Genomic DNA, 25,588 nt, shown 5'->3' on the forward strand with positions numbered 1-25,588 from the left:
GAGTATCACAAAGCAGTTGAAAGGCTTTCCGTCAGCAATATATAAATAAAAATGAATCAGAATAGACCGGATTGTTGCTTCTTACATCCACTTCCCTATTTTGTTTCTGACAGGTCCTGACACCCACACACATGCTCCTTGCTCAGATTCTGCTAGATCTCCTTTTTTGTCTGCTTTGAATTTTTGGCAGGATTATACATTCCTTATAAGCTTTCTCCCTTACAGAGAGTTTCACTAGCTCTTAGCCTGGTTCTTAACTCTGAGGCCTTGTGCCTTTATGCTCTCCATAATGATGGGTCTTACCAGTGCCTTCATTAAAACACCATGGGGCAAGCATTGCACTCCCCTGCAGGCTCTGACAAGTGAGATACCGCTGCTGGCTGCTAATTTGCTTTGGATTTCCATCAGGTCTAATATCTCCTCTCCGCTTCATTCTGCAGCGAGTATTTCTAACTGTGCCTCCCACTGCAAAGGAGTGGAACTGAGTGAAAAATCTGCAACAGGTAATTTATGTAATGGACTTACCCTTTTTCCCTGAGTTTAATATGCATGAGCAGATCCTGATTTCTTCAAATGTATTCACTATTTGAAGAGGTTTGCCTAATTTTTTTTACTTGTGTACGGTTTTTAATGCTATGTATAAATCACAAATGTTCCCTGTATGCACTCAAAAACCGATATTTGCTATTCAAATAGCGTTATGTTCTAACTGTTTAGGCACATCGTGAGGAATTGTTTCTGATCCTAAAGTGGATGAGCTTGCAGACACCTCTGTTATGTCTTGCATGTGCCCCTTTAAAATGTGGTATTAATATTTACAGATGCCATCTTGAAATTCACTTTCCATGAATATTTGTGCTGGAATGTGCGTGTTGGTTGCTTGAATGTGTGCATAACAGGAGAATATAAAAGAGACACAGGAACAAACTAGGAAAATGTACTTTAAAAAAAGAAGGAAATGTTCACCATTTTATAAAATCAATTTTTAAATTGCCCAACTCTAAACATGAGCACTGGAGAGAAAACAAGCAAGTGTATGAGTCACAGTGTCCCTCTTTTGTCTGCCATGCTCCAAATCCAATATATGGAAGCAGAAAAGCAGCTAGAACAGAAGCAGGGCTGATAGTGGAAACAAAAAATAACATTTGTGGGCTCCTCTCTTAAATCATGACTTCACCGCACGTGGGTAGGCAAGGTCAAGAGGCGTGACAACACCTCCCACCTCCTCAGGGCAGGCGCATTGCTCACAGAACCTCTTTTCCAGGATGGCGCTCGGCAGTGGCGCACGGCAGAGGCCCACAACCACCCCCACGAGGGGCTCGGCTGCCCTCCGGCGGGAGGAGGGCTGCCGGGAGACGTGGCAGGGGACCTCCATGGCGGGGGCCGCTGGGCAGGCCAGGCTCGTTAGCATGGCAGCAGGCCTTGTGACATGGCAGGCCTGTGACGTCGCCGCCGGCCTGTGAGGTGACCAACGGCTCGCCGGCGGGCACGCCATTTTGAGTTGGGGGGCCGCCGGGGGCGGAGGCCCAAGCGGGCACGGAAGCTGGGGCAGCGGGTGCGGAGCCCAGCGGCAGTGCCAGCGGAGGCGGAGGGGGCTGAGACGGGGCAGGCGACACAGCGCATGATGCCCGCAGCGCCCCGAGGGCAGGCGACCCCGCGGGACGGCCGAGGCCCGAGGCCCGGCCCGGTCGGGGAGGGGCGGCCGCCCGTCCCTCCGACCCCGCGCATGCGCAGCCGCCTCCCCTTCCCGCACTCGGCTCGGCTCGGCTCGGGCCTCCTAGAGGAGAAGAGCGTGCCACGAGCTGGAGAGGCGCTGGAAGTCTGGCGGAAGTGACGAGAAATTAGGGGCGGAAGGGGTGCTGGACGCTGCTTCCTGCTTGGTCCGGGGGCGCGGCCGGCTGGCGGCAGGTGAGGGGAGCTCGGCTCGGCTCGGCTCGGCTGCCCCGCCGGGGAGCCGCGAGGTGCCGCTAGCTGGGCTCTGTGTGGCCGCAGGGCCCCGCCGCGGGGTGGCGGCGACGCGGGTGTGGCAGGCCGCCCGGGAGCAGGCGCTGCCCTAAGGCTAGTTGACGGCCGCGCTGCTTTCGAGCGGCGGTTGGGCGGGCGGTGCGGCCTGGCCGAGCCCCGCGGGCGCCGGGCTGCAGGGGCCTCGAGCCTCTGGCGTCGTCGAGCCCAGGAGAGGTACCTGGGGAGGGCCGGGCGTTAGCGCCGTCTCCACGTTGCGCTGCTGCGCGCCGAGTGTGGCGGATGGCTGCTTTGCTCGCAGCCGTCTGCAGAGACAGGCAGGTAACAATGCTCCAGCTTCGTGGTAGTTTTATCCATGGCTTATGTTTGGAAGTTGCTCATGGCCAGAAACTTATTTCGAAAGTCAGAATCCCGATTTTGCAGAAAATGAGTCTGTGATGGAGCCAGAAATTGTTATTACTGCGGTAGCCTTTTTGGACTTTCCTTTGATGTGTACCTTGATTTCTTGCAGAAATCAGGTTTTTTATGGGTGTAAGAAACACAGCGTAGACTGAACTCAATTACGAGGAGTCAGAGCTTATAGAAAGTTATCTCTGAGTTGGACCTGATGCAAGCAAGTAGGTTCTGATAGGATCCTGTAAGTGGGTCTAAAGAACTGCTCTAAGATCCACAGTGTGTTGTGAATAAATGAAATACCTGGAACAGATAATGTAGAAGCAAAACTGTCCCTATTTCTTGGGATGTCCTTATAGAGGCTTTCTGCATTTCAGTTCTCCTCAGAATCAGAGATGCTCTAGTCAACTGTCCCTTGCTTAGACTTTCTTTTAGGAAGGTTAGCCAGGGGATGATAAGCCCTCCTAATATTTAGTTCTTTTGTCTAAGATGAAGAGCTGAGATATAAAGGCTGCCCAATATACCTGTGTGTTCCTAGAATGCTTTGGTTCAGGGGAAATATTGACACCTCCACAAGGCCCTCAGGCAGAAAAATGCCTTAAGCAGTCCCAGAGCAGCACAGGCTGCTAGTTTTATCATGTATCTTTCTTCTGTCACTCTGGATATTTAAACTGAGTTTTTAATCTTAGTTCCTTCAGATAGAAAGTACTATTGTATTGTCTCAACTCTGGACTTCATTGGCAAGAAAACTGAAAGCAGATAATCCCTGGAGACTACCCTGCAGTCTGGCTTCTGGGTTTGGTAATAGCAGGTAACCGTAGTCACTGCACGCTCAGCCTGAGTGCTAAGAGAGGAGGGTGGAAATTGAGGGCTGGAGAGAAATAGTGCTGAGATAAACCTGAAAGCAAGGCAGATTTTTATTTATTTATTTTTTAGATTAAAGATAGTGAGCAGAGGTGGAAGAGGATTACGTCATCTGAAGTTGTGGTGTTTCCTGTGGCCATGGTGTATGGGCTTAAAGGGAATCTCTTTTTTTCACTCAAAAAGCAATTTCTGCAGCTAATCAGCTCTGCTTGGACTTCTTCACAAGATAACCTTTGCCAGAACACAGTCCATCCAGCAGTCTGTTTTGTGGGTTATTGATTTCCCAGCTGTCATTCTTTTGGCCCAACTTTTTGTCAGCTCCTGTCATCCAAGCCACCCTGTAGGAGTATTCCTGCTAGCAAACATGAACAGCCTTGAATCGATTCCCTTTTAGTAAATGAGTTCCTACCTGCTGCCCTGTCATCTTTCAGAAATGCAAGTATTCCCTTTGCCTTTGAGTGTGTAAAACTGGCAGAAGTGGGTTTAGTGAGTTTGCTGTGACTTGGTGATTGCCTTTGTTAAATATGTCAGATCCTGACATATTTATGTGGAGGTGAAAAACAGGATGTTGTTAGAGTCTGAGAGAGTGAGCTGTGGCAATCATTAGGGTTGCAACTAAGGTCCCTCTGCAAAAGACTGGATGTGATTAATTGTATAAGCTGGATCCTGTTTTCAGGAAGGTGCGGAAGTACACATTTGTTGATATGGGCTGATATTAAATTTGAGCAACTTCTTGTTTTTCTGAACCAAACTTCCTGTAGGAATCTCTACAGCAGCATTTCAGCTAGCCTGCTTCCAGAATGCTCCAGTATTTAAGAGCTTGCTGCAAGTAAATGGCCTTCAAAGGGACTTTATAGCTTCTGTGTGGTTTAGGCTTACAAAAACAAATTGCCCCCTAATAGGAAGTCAAATAAAGAGCTGTACTGGAATGCTTGGGCTGGGACTGTTTTCCTGGCATTAGATGCCTGTGTTGTAGGCTTATCTAAGCTAGTCACTTAGGTTTCTTTTATAGTTAATAGGGAGAAGAAGAGAAGGCAAGGCAGGCAATTTGAGAGCGCAGTGCACTTGGTCAGTTTTAGATGCCTGCCTTAGAATAAGATCAATTGTTTGTTAGAGCACCTGTTTCTCTCCCGTAATGATAAGGAGAGCCAAGGGTGACAAGCGCAGGATGGGTTATCTGATTCACTGTGGATATCAACATCTGTCTGTCAAAATGAGCTTTATGTATCTAACTGAAGGAAATCATTTTCAGTCTCTTCTTAGAGGAAAAGATTTTCTCAACAAGAATATGCAGCCAACAGCTCAGTGTCTTGGTGCACTAACGGCTGCTGCCCAAGCTTCTTAAGGCAGAGCTCTCCATTGAGAGGAAAGGTTATCACCCGCAGTGGTGGCTTAGAGGCTATCTTAGCTTGTGGAGCTTAGAGAATTGAAGCACATCTCTCATTCTTTAAGTTTCTACCTTTCAGATTCTGTTTACCAAATAATTTAACATAATAGCATTTCTGTCTTCTGGAGAGTTAGTCTCACTTGATTTATGTGATCCAACTTTAAATGTCAGGTGTTTTGCTGATATATGCTATCATAAAAGCAGGGCTCCAAGACCTCAAATCTTGAATCTTTCTCTTTACCCCAAGTGGGATGGGACAGTGTGGCACGTGGGAAACGAGCAAAGTAAGTCTCTTTGAGTAGTTTTTAGAGAAAGGGAGGGTCTCCATTTGAGCACAATCACCGAGTCTCTTGATATATTGGCTCAGACCCACATTTATTTAATCCAAGAAATAACACTGCTGGTAAGAACCTAAATCCTCCAGTTTATGTGCATTTAGTTACCCATCAGTGATGTCTTTGCCTTAATGTTGTATTGCTCATAGATGTCATCTGTTTCTAGGAGCTGCAACAGCTACTGTTTCTTGCAAAGCAACATATCTGAGCTAAGGGTGTAACAGGCCCTGGCTTCCTGAGAGACGCTGTCTTACGTACTGGGCTCATACTTCCACAGCTAGCTTTTTGACAGGTTAGTGGTTTTCCTTTGCTAGCTCTCAGTGTTCAGGAAGGATTACACACAGATAGCCTTGTACTCTAGAAAGAGCAGGGCAGGGCAAACACATGGCAAGTAGCAACTGATCTTAGTTATTCTTTCACACAGCCCCTGGACTAGGGGGACATGTTCCTATCAGGCACTTGATTTGCAGAAACTACATTTCTCTTCCGTTGCTCTTCCCCAAGTCTCTGTCAGCAGCAGTAAGCTACTCTTTCATTGTAAAGCAGCATATTAATTGTATTCTGTCTCTGCAACTCAGGGAATTACTGAAAGGCATCTACAGTTTTGGAGTGCAAGCTTCATACTAGAGTCTCTCTTGATGTTCCCAAAAGTGAGTATCTTCACAGTGTTACCTTAATACCTCTTTCCAGTACCATGTTGGTAGTCAACAAGTTGAGCAAAACATAGACTTTAAATTGAATGAGTCTTGGGTACTTTTCAGGCAGATCCCAAGGTATATTGGGTTGGACTAAGCAGTTATGCAGTAGTACGTAGATTTGGCTAACAAAAAGACACCTAGTACAGTAACTGACATGGTGCAGTATGATGTTCTTGTGATAAATGCCAGTAATTCCATACCATTTGGGTATGGAGAACTGAGTAGTGTTATGTCACTGGATCTGGTAGTTAGCACTGGCTTCATACCAGTAGTGCAGAAGAAGCTTTTCCTTTTCCCATGATTGCTGCTAGGACAGATGAGGTGAGATTGCTGTTTCCTGGCAGAATATTGGCCTGCAAGGCCAGGATGCACAGCGTGTGAAATGCAGTTGGAGCCCGAGTCCCGCTAAGTGTGAAGTCAAACTTCTCAGTGCTCTGCTGTTTCTGCAGGGCTGTGGTATGATGTGGGGGACCAGCTCCTTTTGCAAAGGTCTTGGCTGCTCAACTAGCACAATGTCAAAGGGGACCTTTGGAAGAATTGGCATGTAATAGGAGATGCCTTGTGAGATTCTTTTTCCACATGTTTTTTTTGTTCTTCTAAGCTACTGCCCCACAGTAGTAATACCCTGTCCTATGAGGATAGACTAAAAGTATGAGGTTGACAATCCGTGGTATGTATCTCTCACTCTAAAGCTGAAGCAGAGGAGTATACGTGGCTTTTAGAGGTGTGGTTAGCTTAACTTTATCGTGTAGATTTGGCCTTGATGTGCTCAAATGAGGGGGAGGGAGATCAATAGCTTCTAAAACTTCCCAGTATCACATGCCAGTGTCTGTGCCTGGGAAGCTCTGGCTGGCCAATTTGATTAGCTTATTGGGAGTGGGCAAGGTGGGCACAGCTGGAGCTGAGAGCTCTCTTACTCCAGAGGTAGTACTGGGAAGTAAAATCCTAGCAGGTGCCAGGCTTGACAGTTCCAACAGAGATGTAAAAGCCCCACTCCATAACTTTGTCTAACATAGCTACTGAAGGTCTTGAGACACAAAGCAGTCATGCTTACAAGCAGGGGATTTTGGGGTTCTGCTGTGAGAGATGTCTACTAACATGAGCACTCTTGTGGTGGAGTACAGCCTGCTACAGGGCCTAATTATGGTCTTATTAATGCTTTCTTTCATCACTGCCTTCCAGCCATCAGATGATGATTAGGCCTATTTATAGGGGCAGGATTCCTTAATATTCAGCATGGTGCACCTCTTGCCAATCAAATCAGTACCATCTGCATCTTTGATTGCTGCTTAATAACACTGCAGAACATGGTTAATTAAAAAATATAAATAGACTTTTCATCCTCTTATCTTATCAAAGCGTCCTCCCCCCTTCCCCCGCCAAGCATAAGGTTGGCTTAGCACAGGGAGCATGGTATGCAACCCACCTCACTCCTTGAAATACATCCTGCTTTTTTACCCAAGATAAGTCTGCAGTCTGTTCTGCTGGAGGACTAAATTTCAGCCCCTCTGGTGAATGTCAACACAGGGCAGAATGATCATTTACTTCACAATAAAATAGGACTCTTATCTAGGCTCTTGAGCTGCGTTTACCAGCAGAGTATAAGCAACTTCTAGCGTTGCATTCAGCTGCATGTCTACATCCATGTGTGTGCATGCACACGCATTTCCTTATCCTGTTCCTGAACAGGAGAGGCATATGCAATGCCATGTTTTGCTCTTCTAGGATTTTAAGTCTTTCTTCTTTAAAATACATTTCTCTGGTTTTGAGGCAGGTAAAATCAGAGGAATGGTGAAGGAGAAGGTGAGCTATGTCTTTAGTTCTTGGAGGAGTTAATTCTGCTAGTTTTTTGGGATGGCCTCTAGGCAAGCTTCTTGTACAGCCGATGTTGAATGGGGGTATGGCTTGAATTTGCCAGCAAAATTGATCATGATTTAAAATTTTGTGGGAAGTCTGTGTAAAAAGTAGAGAATGGGGATGATGCACTCAAAACAGTGTAAGTTTGTGATGATACACTCAACAGATATCTGTAGCAGTTGTGAGCTTTGTGAGTGTTAAAAGCTGCACAAGGTATTGGGGGTAATGTGCTAATGTATGCTAGGTTGAAGCAGAGGAAAGTGAACAGCTGAGGCCTGTTATTGTCAACCAGGATGGAACTTGCTTGTCTGAGTAAACATGATAAACTCTTGCACATAATACTTTAATGTCAGTGAAGAATTTGGAATGGCATCTTGCTATCAACCAAACTACAGATAGGACTTTCCTCTGTGAGAAGGAACAGCGCCTTGTGACAAACTATGCACAAAGCTTACCTGTACCCCATCTTTGGGGGTGTTTAATATTTACCTGCAGTTCATTTGTGATTTGGTCTGTTCCCAGTGTGGGACTATTCTGTTGGTGGTGGTGTAGTGGTATGCAGTGGAGGATCTGCAGACTTGTATTTTACTGCATGTTGCTTACATCTGTGTCCTTGCTGGCTGATCAGTTTGTAGGTGGCTACAAGTCAATCGATCTTTAATTAGGACCCTACAAAGGAGAAGCATAGGGCTGGAGTCTGTCACTTTGAGATGTTACTGTACTGCAAGTGGGAGTTAATGGCCATTAGTTGGTGTTGACTTTCCAGTGCAGTGACAGCAGCAGCAGCACAGTCATTTCTAAAGCAGTCCTTGTAACATTGCAAAATAAACACTGATTTTTCAGAGTTTTTAAGCCCTCTTCTGCCCCCCCACCCCCAGCTCTTGTTATCCCTTGAAGCAAGTTAAGGGAGCAATTAGTATTGCTGGCTTCCTTTATTTTCTCTTTATTTTCACAGCTGAGTATGCATCTGGTAAGTGCTCCTAGGTAGCTTTGATGTCACCGCCTGTGTTGAGGGAAACCAAATTATTTTCTTATTATTTGACTTCCTTTATGTTCCCTTGAAAAATGAAGGTATTATAAGAGATTTTTATTTTTTTTAAGGTAGATAATCATCTCAGTGATTGGTCCTCCACAGAGTGATATTTTCTAAAGAACTTAGGAGTTTTGTTCCTTTACGGATTCTTTTTGCCCTGTAACAAGTTCTCTTGGGCTTAGCCTTGATATAAGGAGTTTTATTCTTGGGTCTAGGAGGAAATGTGTTCCCAAAGGTTAGCAAAGTAGGTTGAATGGCTCTCTGCTTAGCCAGAGCAGTGAATTGTAATGCTTTCTTTGTGTTTGGAGCAGCAAATCTCTATGTAGCCATCAGAGCTTTATAGACTTAGCTGTGATGATTGGACAGTATGACAAGTTGCTGGTTCCAGATACCTGAAAACCCTGGACTGATCAGCTTGTATCTGTCCTGATGTCAGTCTTTTGGAAAGAGGAGATGGTATGTTGGAAACAGATGTTGACTTTCCCACAGTTGTTGTTTCCCTCAGCTTTTGCTAGTGCAAATGCTGGAACTGAGAAGGGGGGGTCAGCTTTGGGCACAGAAGATAACCACCAGTCTGGGCAGTCTTTTTACCAGCTCACCTGAGGTTTGTGCTAGCTCACAGACAACTTAAGGCAAAAATGCAAATCTGAGCATTTGGTAGCTCTAGTCAGAACTTGTAAATCAGAATACAGCACACCTAAGCAGGTGGTACAGCGAGAAAACAACCATTTCTCTTCCCTAGCAATTTAATAAAGCAAGGGAGGTTATTGTATAACACCAGAGCACATTTGTCTTGATCAGGAAAGCTGGTGTAGAAAAAATTGAGTAAAGACTGGCTGGAGCCTCCAGATTCTGCAGCTGTTCTCTCTTTAATCACAAAAAATAGCCATGCTGCTGTTTTTTCTTCCTTTTGTGATCCACAGGTGGTCATACCACTAATGATTGAATCTGGGTGATCTGGCACCTGCTCTTATTCATAATACTTGCTTTGTGTTTTTATATGCCCATTTCTCACCATACCATCAGAGTACTTCATGTTAGCCTTTGTAATGCCAGCATGCAGGTCTTTCTGCTGAAACATGCTAGCTCCCTCTGTAAGCTTCTGTGATGATACGGGAACCAGTTTGTTGCTGTGCAGGAAGTCACTTCTGTGTGTAATTCATGAACAATTTATTTGTATTTTTGATGTATAGGTTATGTGAAAGTTTGGCATCCCTTGAGCAGGGTAGGACAATTGCGATCTAATTTGTGGCACATTGTTTTGATGTGCTACCTAATTCTCATAATACCAGAATGTTTGAGGTTGGAAGGGACCTCTGCAGAACATCTAGTCCAACCCCCCTGCTCAAGCAGGGTCACCTAGAGCATGTTGCCCAGGACCCTGTCCAGATGGCTTTTGAACATCTCTAAGGATGGAGACTCCACAACCTCTCTGGGCAACCTGTGCCAGTGCTCTGTTACCCTCACAGTAAAAAAGTTTTTCCTTATGTTCAAACAGAACTTCCTGTGTTTCAGTTTGTGCCTGTTGCCTTTTGTCCTATTGCTGGGCACCATTGAGAAGAGTCTGGCCCCATTCTCTTGTCACCCTCCCTTCAGATATTTGTACACATTGATAAGATCTCCTCTTAATCTTCTCCAGGCTGGACAGGCCCAACTCTCTCAGCCTTTCCTCATATGAGAGATGCTTCAGTCCCTTGGTCATCTTAGTAGCCTTCCGCTGGACTTGTTCCAGTAGCTCCATGTCTCTCGTATTGGGGTGCCCAGAACTGAACACAGTACTCCAGATGTGGCCTCACCAGGGCTGAGGAGAGGGGAAGGATAATGGACTGTGGCAAGGAAATCTGCTACTTCTTTCTCCATGCACTGAAGGTCGAGATAAAGGAAGAGTCAGTCTTGCTGAGTAACATTCAGTCTTTGGAATGTTCCTTCTTTCCTTTCCTTCCTTCCTTCCTTCCTTGGTGGAAGGAACATTCATTCCTTCCTCACCTTGGTTGGGAATAAGCTGAATTTTTGCCATGAAGGTCTCTTGTTCCTGCAGGCCCTATCTGCTGTAGGAAGCAATTCCACTTGTATTATGGCCATATGGCCAGCACATTAATCAGAAGTGCTTGTAAAACTGGCTTCCTTCTCCAGTTAGTTTGATCACAAGAAGTAATAAATAGCAGTTGTAGCATGTGATTTTTGCCCAAGTCTAGTCACTTTGGAAGGTTGTTGCTGTTTTTAGTCTGTCTTGCTATAAATCTCTTAATTTGTTACCTTGCACAGGAAGGATTGTTTCTTGCATCTGTATCTGACAGCAGTTCCCACAGAGTCTGCCACGTTTCTCTAGTATGCCTTTTTTTGTAAAGGCGAGAACCTGGAGCCTAGTGTGAGAGGCCTGTTGAGAGCTTGTGAAACTGAAGTTGCTTGACACCCAAACTGTGACAACGCAAGCAGGAGCAACTTGGGCTTTTCCTGCTTTGCCTCACTAATGTGCATCCCTTTCTTTGCAAAGGAGCAATGGGACCTGAAGGACAGTTTCTAGCTTCTGAGTGTTAGGAAAGAAACAGTTTGGTAGAAGTTAGGCCAGCGTTGTTTCAGAGTGTAAGCACCTGTCAATTGGCTGCTGAACTGAGGCTAGTTTTAGAAAGGTCACTGAGCCAGTTGGTAAGTCTATGGGAGATGATATTGGGCCTGTATCATCCTCATTTGGCCTCAAGAGGAAAAAGCTCGGCCTTCTCATACTGTGAGTCAGATTACATGACAGTGGTTTTGCTGGTGAAGCTAGTTTAACGCATCCTGTTCTTACCCTTTCTTCCCACTCTGTTTCATGACTGGGCAATTACAGATGTTTATGCAGCAGCAATAAATCAGATCACTAGTCACTAAAAGGATCTGACTTAAAAATAGGCATCCAAAAAATCAGCAGTATTGATGCAACAAAAGGATTGTGACCTGTGACAGGGAGGATCATGAACTGGCTTTGCTATGGAAACTGAAGTATCCTGTAACTGTGCACTCAATGAGTCAGCCTGTTGCTTTGTTCCACTTTGTCAGTCAAATGGTAGTCTTGAAAGCAAAAGGGTTCAAGCTTGGTTATGGTCAGCAGATCAAAAAATGCAGTCTCAGAATTAGACATATTCCTTCTCAGATTAACTTGTATGCTTTACAAGTCAAATAATTTTCTGTCTGCTGAATACATTCAATCAAGAATCAACCTGCAAATACTGCCAGTAAAGACTGTGGATTCAGAGTTTGGCTGCCAGTGATGCATGAAGTTAAACAAATAGGTCTAGGTCTCCTACAGCAGTGCCAGGTCTTCTGATGGCTGGGCTTATTTTTTTGAGCAAATCTGTTATCTGTCGAAAGGCTCCTAGGTTTCCTCCTCCTTTTCCCTCTCACATGACTAATTTCCAAAAAATAGGAAGCACCCACATTACATTTACATAAAGTCTTTCCTAATCTGCTGTGGTAGGAAACCCAGATCAGAAAGGACAAATTCAGAGAGAGTGAATGATGTTGCCTGAATATGCAGGAATGGCTGCAGGCCATCCTTTCATTTTGTGAAGCAGGATAGGGAATGTAAAGAATGTGTGAAGATTTTGTAATCTGTATAATCCTCACCTCTTAAACTGTTGTGTTATGCTCTAACTACCTCTTCAGACTCCAGTTTTGTGACTTCCTCCAGTATAGACTGTGTTTCTATGGTACTCATAGCCTGCTCTGCATGCCCTCCCTTGGGGGAAGGTGGAGAGCACTCCTCTGTTATTAACAAGGGTGGTGGTATCTAGAATACTGTTTGCACACAGTGGCGCTCCCTGGACTAGCTCCTGTGAGCCTCCAAGTACCAGCAGAGGAATTGTGCTATATCCCGAGATATGTGTCTCCATTTATGATACCTTACTTTTTGATCCTGCTTAGTATGCTTTTCTTCAGCTTAATAAGTATTTTCTTATACTGATGTTTAGCACCCAGCATGGTGAAGTCCTGTAATGAGCAGCTGTTGTCTGTGGGTTTTTTACAGTCTGAAGTTTGAAGGGAGTTGTGCAGGTCTAATGGCAGAGCTGTGGTTAGAAAACTCTATGGACACTCTACTCTGTTCATTAGATCAGGCTCTCCTAACAGTAATGCATTTGAGAGTTCTCAATTTTTAACATGCTCAGAGAAGATTTCTTTTCTGTTCCCTCCTCTATGTCCTGGAACTTTTGTTGTTATTACTATGAACAAAATAATACATGGAAGACAGGCTCTTTGGGAACAACTGAGGGATAGATGAGCACAGCTGACAGGATGGAAACATGGATGATGCCCAGCCTTATCCTGACTGTTAGCTTTCGGGGTGGAGTAGTGTCATTTGTCCAGCTGCATCTAGGAGTGTGCATGTGGCTCCAATTCATGAACAAAACTGAAAAATTGCAGTTATCATTTCAGTTTTGTACATGAAAGGATCCTAAAATGAGGTTTCTGTCAAGATACTTGCTGAGGGAAAAATCCAGCCACCAGAAGGAATGAGCAGCTCCTGGGAATCTGAGAATGGAGCGCTAGAATGGAGTAACTCTCATTAACCTACTTGGAGCAGGGGCGTGTGTGCACATGCATGCCCTGTAATGTCATAGCTGCTGTTCTTGGAAGGGAGAAGTGGTTGTTCTTCCTGGAACAAAAGCATGAAGTAAAATGTTGTGTTTGCTGTTGAATGACCTGAAATATATCCATCTAGAATGTGAGGATGGGAGAGGGGACAGGGTGATCTCTGAAGAGTCTTATCACCATCTTGAACTGACTTTGTTCCAAAGTGTGGTCTTTGTTTTCAGCGTAACACTGAGCTGAGATTTGTTAAATGCCATGCTAAAAATAAAATTATGTTTCCCAGGAGCATTCAGGTAAGCAAGAGACTCCCACCTCTCTATAGCTACCTCAGATTTCTAGAAAATCCAATATGTCAACTTTACTACTTGTTTCTACCTCTTCCGCTTCCTGATTCCCTTGCAAACACTTTCCTAAAATAATTGGGGAGCAGAGGGTTGAAGTCTGTGGATAAGAGCTGTGATAAAATGGAAGTGCGTTTGTTGTAATGACCTATTTGCTCTTTCCTTTAGGCATAATGGCTACAGTGGCCCAGAAGCCTTTTTTGGAAGGGCAGACATACTCAGTCCCCCTGATCCAACCGGACTTGCGCAGGGAGGAGGCTGTTCAGCAGGTGGCAGATGCCCTTCAGTATCTGCAAAAGGTGTCAGCTGATATCTTCAACAGGTATGCTGCTGTCACGTTGGGGATGGGAGCTGGGTCTTAGCATCCAGTAGTAGGAATTAGAGTACTGTGACAAGGCTGCAGCAAATAAAAGTTTACTGGATTCACGTACTGTCAAAGTTAAACATAATCAATTGGCTGCTGTTAGCAAGAGGTTATTTGTTATTAATTTTTAATTCAGTGGCAGACTGTCACAAATTGCAGTAATGTTTCTGCCATAGTTATACTCAAATCCTTCTTCCTCGTGTTTTAATTGGGAGACTTTCTTACTTAAGGTATCTTGAAGATGTGTCTTTTCTAGTCATTGTGCTTAAAGCAGCTGAGTAGAAAATGGCTCTTTGTTCTGATCTCTGGGGCTTGCAGACTGGGTTCTCTTTAGACTTTTTGTGTTTTGCACTTCTCTTTTTGTACATTGGGAGGCCTAAGTGTGTGAAAGTGTCTGTCTGTTCTTCTCACCATGGTCCATCCAAACTGATCTGTTCAGGGATTCAGCCCAGTCTTGCCATTTCTTGCATACACTTTTCCTTAATATTGGGTCCATAAGACTGCCTGTATAGCAGATCTGGGAGATTCTTGTGGTTGCCTGAAAATGATAGTAGATAGTGTGGTGCCTTTTTTCATCCAGTGCCACATTTGGTATCTCAGCGCCCTGAAATGGCTTGTGGTATCATTGATATGGAAAGAGGAGATCAGCATTTATCTTCTCGTAGACTGATAAGCAAAAGCACTTGCCTTGGTTTCAGTGGGAATTGTGCCTGCCTAGGATGATTTGTTATGGTGTGAGCAGGGCCATGACATTCTTTCTCCTGTTGGGCTTTCTTAATGGCAGGTTGAAGTTCTTCAATTTTTGATGGTGATGCCATGAAGGGCAGGCACTAGAAAAAGGGTAGTCACTGAGGCTGAGCTCAGGTCATTGAGATAAATAAAGTATTTTCATTGGAATAGTTTTTAGCTGGAATCATGGACGAGGGCTCTGTGTAGGCTGGACTGCCTTGAACACAAGGCCTCATTCTCTTGTACACTTCTCAATATAGGAACTCCTTTTGATAAAAGGCCAGGAGAAGGCTTTCTGGAGCTGCCAGAAACATGTGGAAGGCACCCCATGGGACTGGCTGGCAGTGCCATCCCTGTCCAAAATCCTCTTTGTGGGGCAAATAAAGCTATTGATCAAGCAGGAGTTTCTTTCTGCCTCTCTTCCCTCCCCCCCCCCCCCCCCCCACTTGCGGCTTTGTAAAGCAGTGCCCTGTAATTTCCTTGGGGAGGCAGGCCTGCTGTTTTGTATTCGAGTCATTCGTGAGCCCTGAACGCTGGCTGTGATGCTGTTCCCTCGCTCTTCAGTGCACTCATGACTTTTAATTACCGATTTTTTCCAACAACAGGGGAGGCTTCTTTGGGTTCTTTGTTTGCTTTGCCATTCCTCCAAGGTCTCAGCTCTCTGATATAATTAATACGATTTAGTAATTATGCAGGCATCTAATTAAAAGTTCCGTGACCTTGGCTGTTCCATGCCAATCAAGGGGAAAAGCTTTCAAGGTGGGAACTTTGCCACTTAGCGAAGAGTGACCTTTTTTCTTCCCTTTCCTCAGATAAGGCAGCTCTATATTCCATTTCCAGGAAGGAGCTGCCTTGTCTGGGGGAGCTGACTGTTCTGATCTGCAAAACAGTAGCTTGCAATGCTGATGGAGAGGAAACTTGTTCACTATGGCAGACTCAGCTGAGTGTGTCAGACTCATTGCTTTGGTATTACAAAGATGCAGATGTTTTTTATAGGAACAGTTGGATTGGTACTATGCTTTCAAGAGAGGCAGGCCAACTTGTAATTTATTGAAGGTTGAGTGAAAGAATCTTTCTATCTATGGAAAGAGGATTTTTTCCATAACCATATTTTTCTTTTTTTTGTTTGCTTGTTTGTTTGTTTTGTTTTTTTTTTCTCTTCATGGCAGCTAATCAAAACTTCTGCTTGGGCTAGTTGCTGACATAGCAGTCAAGTAGGAGTTCTTAAAATGAAATTGTCCATCCTTTGTGCAAGGGAGGTGAGCTTCTGCTCTTTTTGTTTGGAAACCTGCTGAGGACAATTGTGGCATTGTTGTGGTTATAGAGAGAATATTCCCTGGACCAGTTAATGGCTGTTCAGGAGAAAAAAATGCTGAAGAGTGCCAGTGGATTCAGCCTTCTCAAAGAGACCCAAGAAAGACATCTGTCAGCTTGGGGGATTGGGAGAAAGAGGATAAGCAGCTTTTTTTTTTTTTTTTCTTCCCTTCCCTTCTTTTTTTGTTCCCTGGGAATCTGGGAAATAATACATAGCACAAATCTCTGCCAAGCTGTCTTCCTTCCAAATGCTCTCAAACAAGCCAACCTGCTATTAAGTTAAGCTTTGGAAAAGTACTCAATGACCAATTTAAACACTCCATTAACCAGCAGTTTCTCTTTTGTTTGTTTCTTCAACCAGCATTTTCTGGGTGGGAGCTCTTATTGGAATTGTGCTGTGGATTTTGTCACAGAAACATTGTTGCTACAGATAGGTGATGGGTGTAGTTTTCTGCGATGGCCCTTGGTTGGCTAGGTCTGCTCTTCAGTATTTCTCATTTTCTGCGAAGAGCTTTTGTTGCCAGGAGATGTTAATAATCTCTAATATGTTGGTTCATTATTCAGACTGTACACTCTTGTGTAATAGATTTGTGGAAAATTGCCTGTCCAAGTTATCTCAGTTAGTGTTACAGCAGTACAAAGAAAACTAGTACTTGGGTTTGGAATGTTCTTATCAAGGTTGTGGTTTCCTTTGCCTATAATCCAACCACAAGTGGTTCAGTATACTAGATTTCCTCATTTGTGCTGTTTTTTTCACTTTAATGAGGAGTGGTCTTCTTAAATCTTTATTCACTATCTGCTTGTCTAGAGTAGTATTTTGATAAACAGGTATTTCCTTCTTCTCCCTTCTTCTCCCTTCTCCCAAATTGACCCTAAATCAATTTCATATTACATGTTTGAAAAGGGCTTTAATATTAAAGAAAAATTTAAATGAGAGCCACGCTTCTGAAAGCAGTAGTTAGAAAACAAAAGCGCTGCAGAAATGCCTTGAAGCTTAGAGAGGATGTCAGGTAAATGTAGTCACTAATGAAGAGGAGGAGTTACTGGCTGGCCCATAGAGCTGTTAGGGATGTTGAGTACAGGAACAGGGTTGACATGTGGGTGGGGAGGACTCTGTAGGATGTATGCACTGGACAGATCTTTGACGTTCTTTGTATGTCAGTCTGGCCCGAAACTGAAAAAGCAGACAAAAACTTAATCACTAGGTGCATTTGGGTGTTCCCACTTTGTTTTAACCTGTGAATGTAGTTAATCACACTGATCAATAGTGGAAATGGATGACTGAATATCTCTGTAAGAGTATCTTTGAGTTAGGATATCTGTGGAATGTATTAAATGTTTATGGAAATTTCCAAAGAAGAGCCTCACAGTAAACTGTATTGTGCCCTTTGTGCACCATGGCTCTGGGATGCAACTTAGCTTGGCTTCTGCATCATGTTTGCTCCTTTGCTAACTGTAAGGGTTTGATCTTACTAATGAGAGAGCTGTCAAGAAGTCCTCACCTTGATGGGTCTCCATTCAGATGATTTCACTCCAGGAGGCTGGTTGTAGCAGAGGGTAACAATTTTTCTCCAGATAATTTGAGTGACAGGAATCTTGTTAAGTGATGAGTCACCTGATGGTACTTCGAAGTTGTCCCATCTCAGAGAGGATGTCAGAACTAGTTTAGTTTAAGATATCTCTCCTTAGGAGAGCTAAGAGCAGTCACTCATTTTTAGGAAGAGTAAGCAGAAAGGGTGAAGGAGTGGGTGGATGGTCTTGCAGATGTGAGGACACGGAGCATGAGGAAGCCAGAGTGAGAAATTTTGCCTGCGAATGTTGGTTACTGTTGTAGAGGCTTTTAACTTTTTTTCCTCTGTCCAAATAATGTGGATTTTTTTATTTTTTTTGGCATAACGCAGGCTTTGTAAGAAATTGCTCATTTGTTTTAGCTCTCATGGTCCTCTGGAAGCTAAATCTGAGTAAATTTGAGGTGGAAATTGAGAGAGGTTGTTAAACTGTTGGGAAGACTTTAAGAAGTGATGTATGGGGGGGCAGGGAGTAGGATAGCATGCCTGGAAGGCTAGTGGCAGTGGGCAATAGCAAGCATCCCATGCCCTCAAGAAGAGGGGAGTGATAATGAGTGTTCAGCAGGAGTCCAGATTAAGACTGTTTCTGGATGCTGCTAAAATCCCTAAGCTTAAAATCTTGTGAGATCTGAGACCTAGGTCCAATTCAGTTGCCTTGACAGCCCAAGGGGAGGGGGATGCTCAGTTAAAGCTGTCACAGCTTGAAATGAAAAGGGAATAGTAAGAAAGAAGTGACTGAATGGTATTAAGTCATTTAAAAAAAGATAATTCCTTAAAAATGAAACAAACATAGTGGAGAATTAGCAAGACAGGATTCTTGCTCATCTCAGAAAGTGCTAAAAATCTGTGTCTTTTGGACTTACAGAGATTAAATGTGTCTTTTGAAGTAGAAGAACAGAAAGCTAAATTTGATTCTGCAAGGGAGATACTACTTTATGGCATTGTCATTGAAATGTAGCAGTGGTTACTTTAAGCCCCTGTTCTGAGGCTACTAACAGCTCTTCAGCATCAGTTTCTTTCACTAGCGATCTGTTTATCTCGGAATCCCGTTCCCCCAAAATGAGGATGATCAGTCTGTTCTGCCTTAAGTCATTGAAAGGCAGGCTTGAACTTGATAAGAGACTTGTTAGCAAAAAAGAAGGCTACAAGGCCTTCAGCATAGTTTAAAATAAGCAATTTAAAGAAATGATTGAAGTACTTCACCTTCAGTATCCTCCTTCAAGCAGACTTAAAGTTGTCGCACCTAGTAGCAAGTCTGCAAATAGAGGTGCATTTTAATAAATAACTAAAAGACTTGGTACTGGCATTAATACGAAATGTTTCTGAAGGCAGGAGATGACTTTGCATTAGCTACAGAAAACATTCTTTTGGGGGAAGAAGAGCTCTTAATACTTGATCCTATATCTGAAAGGAAAATGATGGAATATTGTGTCCAGGCTGCTGAAGTGGCCATCCAGGAGCACAAAAAGAAACACAAGTCTTAGCCATATTCTCAATCACTAAAAATAAAATGAGTGGTTTAGGTGCAATAATGCTAAACTGCTGATATATCAGTTTGCTGTAAGTAGTAAAGAAGTAAAGCAAAATGCAGAAGTTACAGGAGAAGCGTTCTGTCACCCTTGGAATTGCTCTAAAGGCTTGTTAGAAAAAGGAGGCAGGCAACAATTTTTGACTTAACGGAGCTCTTAAGATTTTCTCTACACTTACGAGGCCTTCCATGGTTCTGAAAAGTGTAATGGAAACATGAGTCAATTTGCATGTACCATCTGTTTTCATCAATACAAAAGGCAAACTGTAAGGAGAGGTTCTATGTAACTTTGGTACTTTTTTTTTTTTTTTTAACTGTGACAGGATAGTCTCTTGTTTGTACCATGTGCCTTGTTGGAGAAAACTCAATTTTGAGTGACAGCTTCCAAGTTCCAAGGAAATTTTCTTCCTGGTTCTCAAAGACAGGACAAGACAGACTCCCCAAGAAAGCATGCAAGAGCTCAAAAGTAGGAAAGATGTAAGATGTAGCTACCTACAGAAGAACAATTCAGTAGCTGGAAAATACCAAGTAGAATATGCAATGCAGCTTGCCCTTCTTGGGCCCTATGTTTGTTCCTTCATCTCTGGACAACTTCTTTTTTCAACTCTGGGGAGATCAAATTCATTCTATTCAGAAGTAAGATTTGCTGTCCTTTGAAGGATGAAAGAATGGTATGAAAAGAGAACAGCAAGAGCCTTGGCTCCTTGATTCCTATTTCAAAAGTTTGAATTAGAGCTTGGCTTTGAAGTTGTTTGGTTTATTTTCTTTGCTGAGTCACGAGCAGGGGAAGATCCCACCTTAGCTTCTAGAGGATTGGTTGTGGCAATGAGGATCTTTTGTAACGAGAATGTTGCAATCTACAACTATATGGGTTGGATTTCCTGAAAAGAGGTGTCCCAGAAGTAATAATCTTAGCACACTTAAAAATAAGTTCTTGATAGCACAGGAACTTCTTCCTCTGTAGATTCTGTTCATGCAGCAAAACTATGCATCTTGAAGAAAATTACTGATCAAAAATCTATTTAGTCCAATCACATGTAGTTCATATTGGCTTTCAGATTTAATTTTCTTTGCTTTTTGTTTGTAGCAGACTTTTGTATGTCTGTAGACTAAAATCAACTTCCTACCATCTATAATCTCCCTATGGCTTAGCAAAACCTTTTTAAAATGTTTAAAGAGCTCTGATTTTAATATGAGAGATGCCATGTGTGGTAGCTACCATTGTTTACTGTTCAAAGGCCATGTTCCAAAACAGAGAATGCCAGTTTCAAAACCATCTATGGAAATAAAACCTTGAGCAGGAGGAGGCAGAAGAAGCAAATGTTAAATCCATGGTTGGAGGTGAGAACTAATCATCTTGATAAATGGTAGCTTCTTTCACCAAAGATTAATTTAAAGCACAGTCAATTTGAGGACAGAGTTGCAACTGAGTTGAAGGATGGATCATTTTGTATACCCACTGCCGCTCTTCCATGTGGGCGCCAATGACACCAAGGGCAAACTGGAGACCATCAAGCAGGATTTCCGAGCTCTGGGGATGGTGGTCAAGGGTCATCTTCTCCTCAATCCTGCCAGTGAGGGGGATGGATGAGAGGAGGAGGAGACGGACTTTCCAAGTTAACGACTGGCTGCGCCGCTGGTGTTGGCAGCAGGGTTTTGGTTTCTACGACCATGGGACCCTGTTTGAAGATCGACAACTGATGGCAAGAGATGGGATCCATCTCACAAAGCGGGGCACGCAGGTCTTTGCCAACAGGTTGGCCAACCTGGTAAGGAGGGCTTTAAACTAGGAAAGATGGGGGAAGGGGAGAGTTATAGTGCCAGGGTAGCTGACAAAAGACAGCTCAAGTCGGGATGCCTCCAGCAGGTGAATGCAGCCAGGGAAGTGCGCGTGGGATGTGGCTATGGAGGATCCTCTTTTACCCCTCCTGGGAAACCTGCATGCTCGATCACCTCTCTCAAATGCCTGTACACCAATGCACGCAGCATGGGGAACAAACAGGAAGAACTAGAGATCTGTGTGCGGTCGCAGGGCCATGATCTCATTGCCATTACAGAGACATGGTGGGATAGCTCGCATGACTGGAGTGCTGTCATGGATGGCTACGTGCCTTTTAGGAAAGACAGGCCAGGAAAGCGAGGTGGTGGAGTTGCTCTTTATGTGAGAGAGCAACTGGAATGTATTGAGCTGTGCCTAGGGGTGGCTGAAGAGCGAGTTGAGAGCTTATGGGGAAGGATTAAAGGGCAGGCTAGCATGGGTGACACTGTTGTGGGTGTTTACTACAGGCCACCTGATCAGGAAGAGAAAGTTGATGAGGCCTTCTACAGACAGCTGGAAGTAGCCTCACAATCCCAGGCCCTGGTTCCCATGGGGGACTTCAACCACCCCGATATCTGCTGGAAAGACAACACAGCTAGGCACAAACAGTCCTGGAGGTTCCTGCAGAGCATTGATGACAACTTCTTGACACAGGTGGTGGAGGAGCCAACAAGGAGAGGTGTGCTGCTGGACCTCATACTAACAAACAAAGAAGGACTGGTTGAAGATGTGAAGGTCGGGGGCAGCCTTTGCTGCAGTGACCATGAGATGGTGGAGTTCAGGATGCTGCGAGGAGGCAGCAAGGCACTAAGTAGGATCGCAACCCTAGACTTCAGGAGAGCAAACTTTGGCCTCTTCAGGGACCTACTTGGAGGAATCCCATGGGTGAGGGCCCTAGAAGGAAGGGGCATTCAAGAGAGCTGGTTAATATTCAAACATCACCTCCTCCAGGCTCAAGAGCGGTGCATCCCTATGAGTAGGAAGTCAAGCAAAGGAGGTAGGAGACCTGCATGGATGAGCAAGGAGCTCCTGGCAAAACTCAACCAGAAGAAGGAAGCATACAGAAAGTGGAAAGGGGGACAGGCCACTTGGGAGGAATATAGGAACGTTGTCAGAGTATGCAGGGATGTGACGAGGAAGGCTAAGGCCTGTTTGGAATTAAATCTGGCTAGAGATGTCAAAGACAACAAGAAGGGCTTCTTCAAATACATCAGTAGCAAAAGGAAGACTAGGGAAAATGTGGGCCCTTTGCTGAATGGGGTGGGTGCCCTGGTGACGAAGGATGCAGAGGAGGCAGAGTTACTGAATGGCTTCTTTGCTTCAGTCTTTACTGCTAAGACCAGCCCTCAGGACTCCCAGACCCTAGAGACCACGGAGAAAGTCTGGAGAAAGGACGACTTTCCCTTGGTGGAGGAGGATTGGTTTAGAGATCAGTTAGCCAAACTTGACATCCACAAGTGTATGGGCCCTGATGGGATGCACCCACGAGTGCTGAGGGAGCTGGCAGTATCATTGCTAGGACATTCTCCATCATCTTTGAAAGGTCCTGGAGAACAGGAGAGGTGCCTGAGGACTGGAAGAAAGCCAGTGTCACTCCAGTCTTCAAAAAGGGCAAGAAGGAGGACCCAGGGAACTACAGGCCAGTCAGCCTCACCTGCATCCCTGGAAAGGTGATGGAGCAGCTCACCCTGGAGGCCATCTCCAAGCATGTGGAGGACAAGAAAGTGATCAGGAGTAGTCAGCATGGCTTCACCAAGGGGAAATCATGCCTAACCAATCTGATAGCCTTCTATGATGGAATGACTGGCTGGGTAGATGAGGGGAGAGCAGTGGATGTTGTGTACCTTGACTTCAGCAAGGCTTTTGACACTGTCTCCCATAACATCCTCATAGGGAAGCTCAGGAAGTGTGGGCTAGATGAGTGGACAGTGAGGTGGGTTGAGAACTGGCTGAATGGCAGAGCTCAGAGAGTTGTGATCAGTGACACAGAGTCTAGTAGGAGGCCTGTAGCTAGCGGTGTCCCCCAGGGGTCAGTACTGGGTCCAGTCTTGTTCAACTTCTTCATCAGTGACCTGGATGAAGGGACAGAGTGCACCCTCAGCAAGTTTGCTGATGATACAAAGCTGGGAGGAGTGGCTGATACACCAAAGGGCTGTGCTGCCATTCAGAGAGACCTGGACAGGCTGGAGAGGTGGGCAGAGAGGAACCTCATGAAGTTCAACAAAGGCAAGTGCAGGGTCCTGCACCTAGGGAGGAATAACCCCATGCACCAGTACAGGTTGGGGGTTGACCTGCTGGAAAGCAGCTCTGCGGAGAAGGACCTGGGAATGCTGGTGGACACGAAGTTAAGCATGAGGCAGCAATGTGCCCTTGTGGCCAAGAAGGCCAATGGCATCCTGGGGTGCATCAGGAATAGTGTTGCCAGCAGGTGGAGGGAGGTGATTCTCCCCCTCTACTCAGCCCTGGTGAGGCCACATCTAGAGTACTGCGTCCAGTTGTGGGCTCCCCAGTACAAGAGGGATGTGGCACTACTGGAGCAAGTCCAGCGAAGGGCTACAAAGATGATTAGGGGACTGGAGCATCTCTCTTATGAGGAAAGGCTGAGAGAGCTGGGCCTGTTCAGCCTGGAGAAGAGAAGGCTGAGAGGGGATCTTATCAATGTGTACAAGTATCTAAAGGGAGGGTGTCAAGAGGATGGGACCAGACTCTTCTCAGTGGTGCCTAGTGACAGGACACGAGGCAACGGGCACAAACTGAAACACAGACAATTCCATCTGAACATGAGGAAGTACTTTTTCTGTGACTGTGAGGGTGACAGAGCACTGGACCAGGTTGCCCAGAGAGGTTGTGGAGTCTCCTTCTCTGGAGATATTCAAAACCCGCCTGGATGCAATCCTGTGCAATGTGCTCTAGGTGACCCTGCTTGAGCAGGGGGGTTGGACTAGATGATCTCCAGAGGTCCCTTCCAACCTCAGCGATTCTGTGATTCTGTGATACCCCCAACTACTATAAATTGGCTTAAACTTTCATGAGATTTCTTATAACAAGAAGTACAGAGGTATAATTACCCTTGCTCTTCCTGCTTTGAGATGTGGAAACCCAAGAGGACCTCTCCGCTATAGACAGGATGTAACTTTCTGCTTTTTGAACTGATTCTTAAGTGAAAAGGTAGTGTGTGAGTAGCCCGGAGTCCAAGTGCAGTGTAATCACAGTGAAATACCTTCTTTGAAGCTGAGTGCAACTGGGCCTGAATGAGCTGATGTTTGTGGAGGCTTATGGATTTCAGAAATGCTGCCTTTATGGATGTTGTATCTGTAAAGATATAAAGGTATGTGAGAAGAGTCCCACACTGACCCTCCCAAGTAGGCTTTTCTGCATAGCAAGAACACTGAAAGCTCTTTGAGAAGGAAGTCAAAAAAACTTGGCAGAGGGTGGAAATGCTGGTGATCTGTCATCCTTACCACATGCCAGTAAGACTTGTTTTGGTGAGTCATGCAGGCCTTTATGATGGGACCAAGTTTCTATCTTTGCATGTTTATATTCAATTGATTCTGAAGCCACAGATGCATGGGCATATTTGATCCCTTTTCTAGGATCATCTTTTAAAAGTTGCTTAAGAGTTTCTACCAATTTGGACAGATGCTAACATGTTAATCACTTGTATGGGTTGTTCATAAATGCTGGTGGGTGCCTTAAAGGCAGAGGTAGAAAGCAGTTCAGAAGCATGCCTCGGTGTAAGTGTGATGGGAGGGTGTGGAGGGAAATTTATTTTAGAGGGGAGGAGAGACTTGGGTTACAGTGTGTCTGTGTTTTGCCAACAGTCGTGGTGCTGATCCCTCAGGTCAATGGGATGTTGTTGCGAAAGGAGTGATGCACTTCACTTGTAAGAGGGAAGCAGCACTACGTTTATTGCAGTAAGACAGCAACTTAACAAAGTTCGATCATGAATAAGAACGATTTAACAAGGTTCGATTGGCAAGGCCCGCTCAGTTATTTACTGCATGAAGGACAGGGTCTGATGCGTGTGCAACGGAGACCCTCCCATTGAGTCATGAGGTTCAGACTGGACCCCCTTGCTTTCTAAACTCCTCTGAAGAGGAGCCTAGATGCGGCTGGATCCAGTCCTAGTCCCAGACTTGGTCAACAGTTTATGTCTAAGGAATTGTGTGCTATCAGTCAGGGATATAACTCAGCAAAGTTTCGCGAAGTTCGCAAAAGTTCAGCATGCTATTAATCACTTACTGAGGATCTGTCCCGTGTAAGGAATCTCTCAACCTCAAGGAGTGACCTTGAGAGGCGTCCCTACTCAAGAGGAGGTTCTGCAGTGCAGCCTGCTGCCATGCAGGAGAGCTCAATGGGCTCTGGGCTGCCCCCTATTTATGGGGGGGGGAGATGATTGACTCATAGTCATATTTGCATACTAGATGGGCCTTAGTAGGCGCATGCTCATCTAGCCCCTACATACGTGCTGTTTACAGGGAGGTCAGGTTGAGGGGGAGAGAGCACACCAGTGTGGGGGGGAAAGGAGCACACCGTCACAGATCTCAAGAAGCTAAAAATATCTCAAGTCCATAGTGTGACTGGGCCTTAAGCACAGAAGTGGGACTGACCTCCCTGCCACATCTGTGAATGACTAATGCAAAGAGCACCCATGGCTGCAATCCCTGTCCCTGTGCTGATAGGAGCACGAGTTTTAAGGGTCCTTCCCTAATACCTTCCCACTGTTCTTGTGCCCAGAAAAGCTGTGAGGAATGGAAAGCTTTGGTATCCCTGCCCCCTGTGCTCCAGTTGTCCGTGCTTACACCCTGTCTTTGTATGCCTTTCCTGAGA

At 44.9% G+C, this 25,588-nt stretch overlaps 1 protein-coding gene across 6 annotated transcripts in view; it reads left to right on the plus strand.

The window, feature by feature from the left end:
* Positions 1-265: 265 nt before the first annotated feature.
* Positions 266-25,588, plus strand: part of WASHC1 (WASH complex subunit 1) — a 51,137-nt gene continuing 25,814 nt past the window's right edge. Inside the window, exons 1-2 of one of the 6 annotated variants that reach the window (XM_013947543.1) lie at positions 266-503; positions 13,605-13,758. In XM_013947543.1, the coding sequence (XP_013802997.1) occupies positions 278-503; positions 13,605-13,758 (380 nt within the window). In that variant the 5' untranslated portion in view covers positions 266-277. The other 5 variants (XM_067307495.1, XM_067307502.1, XM_013947545.2 and 2 more) reach the window with 5 other exon arrangements.

This window comes from Apteryx mantelli, chromosome 1, assembly GCF_036417845.1.
Source record: "Apteryx mantelli isolate bAptMan1 chromosome 1, bAptMan1.hap1, whole genome shotgun sequence".
NCBI lineage: Eukaryota > Metazoa > Chordata > Aves > Apterygiformes > Apterygidae > Apteryx > Apteryx mantelli.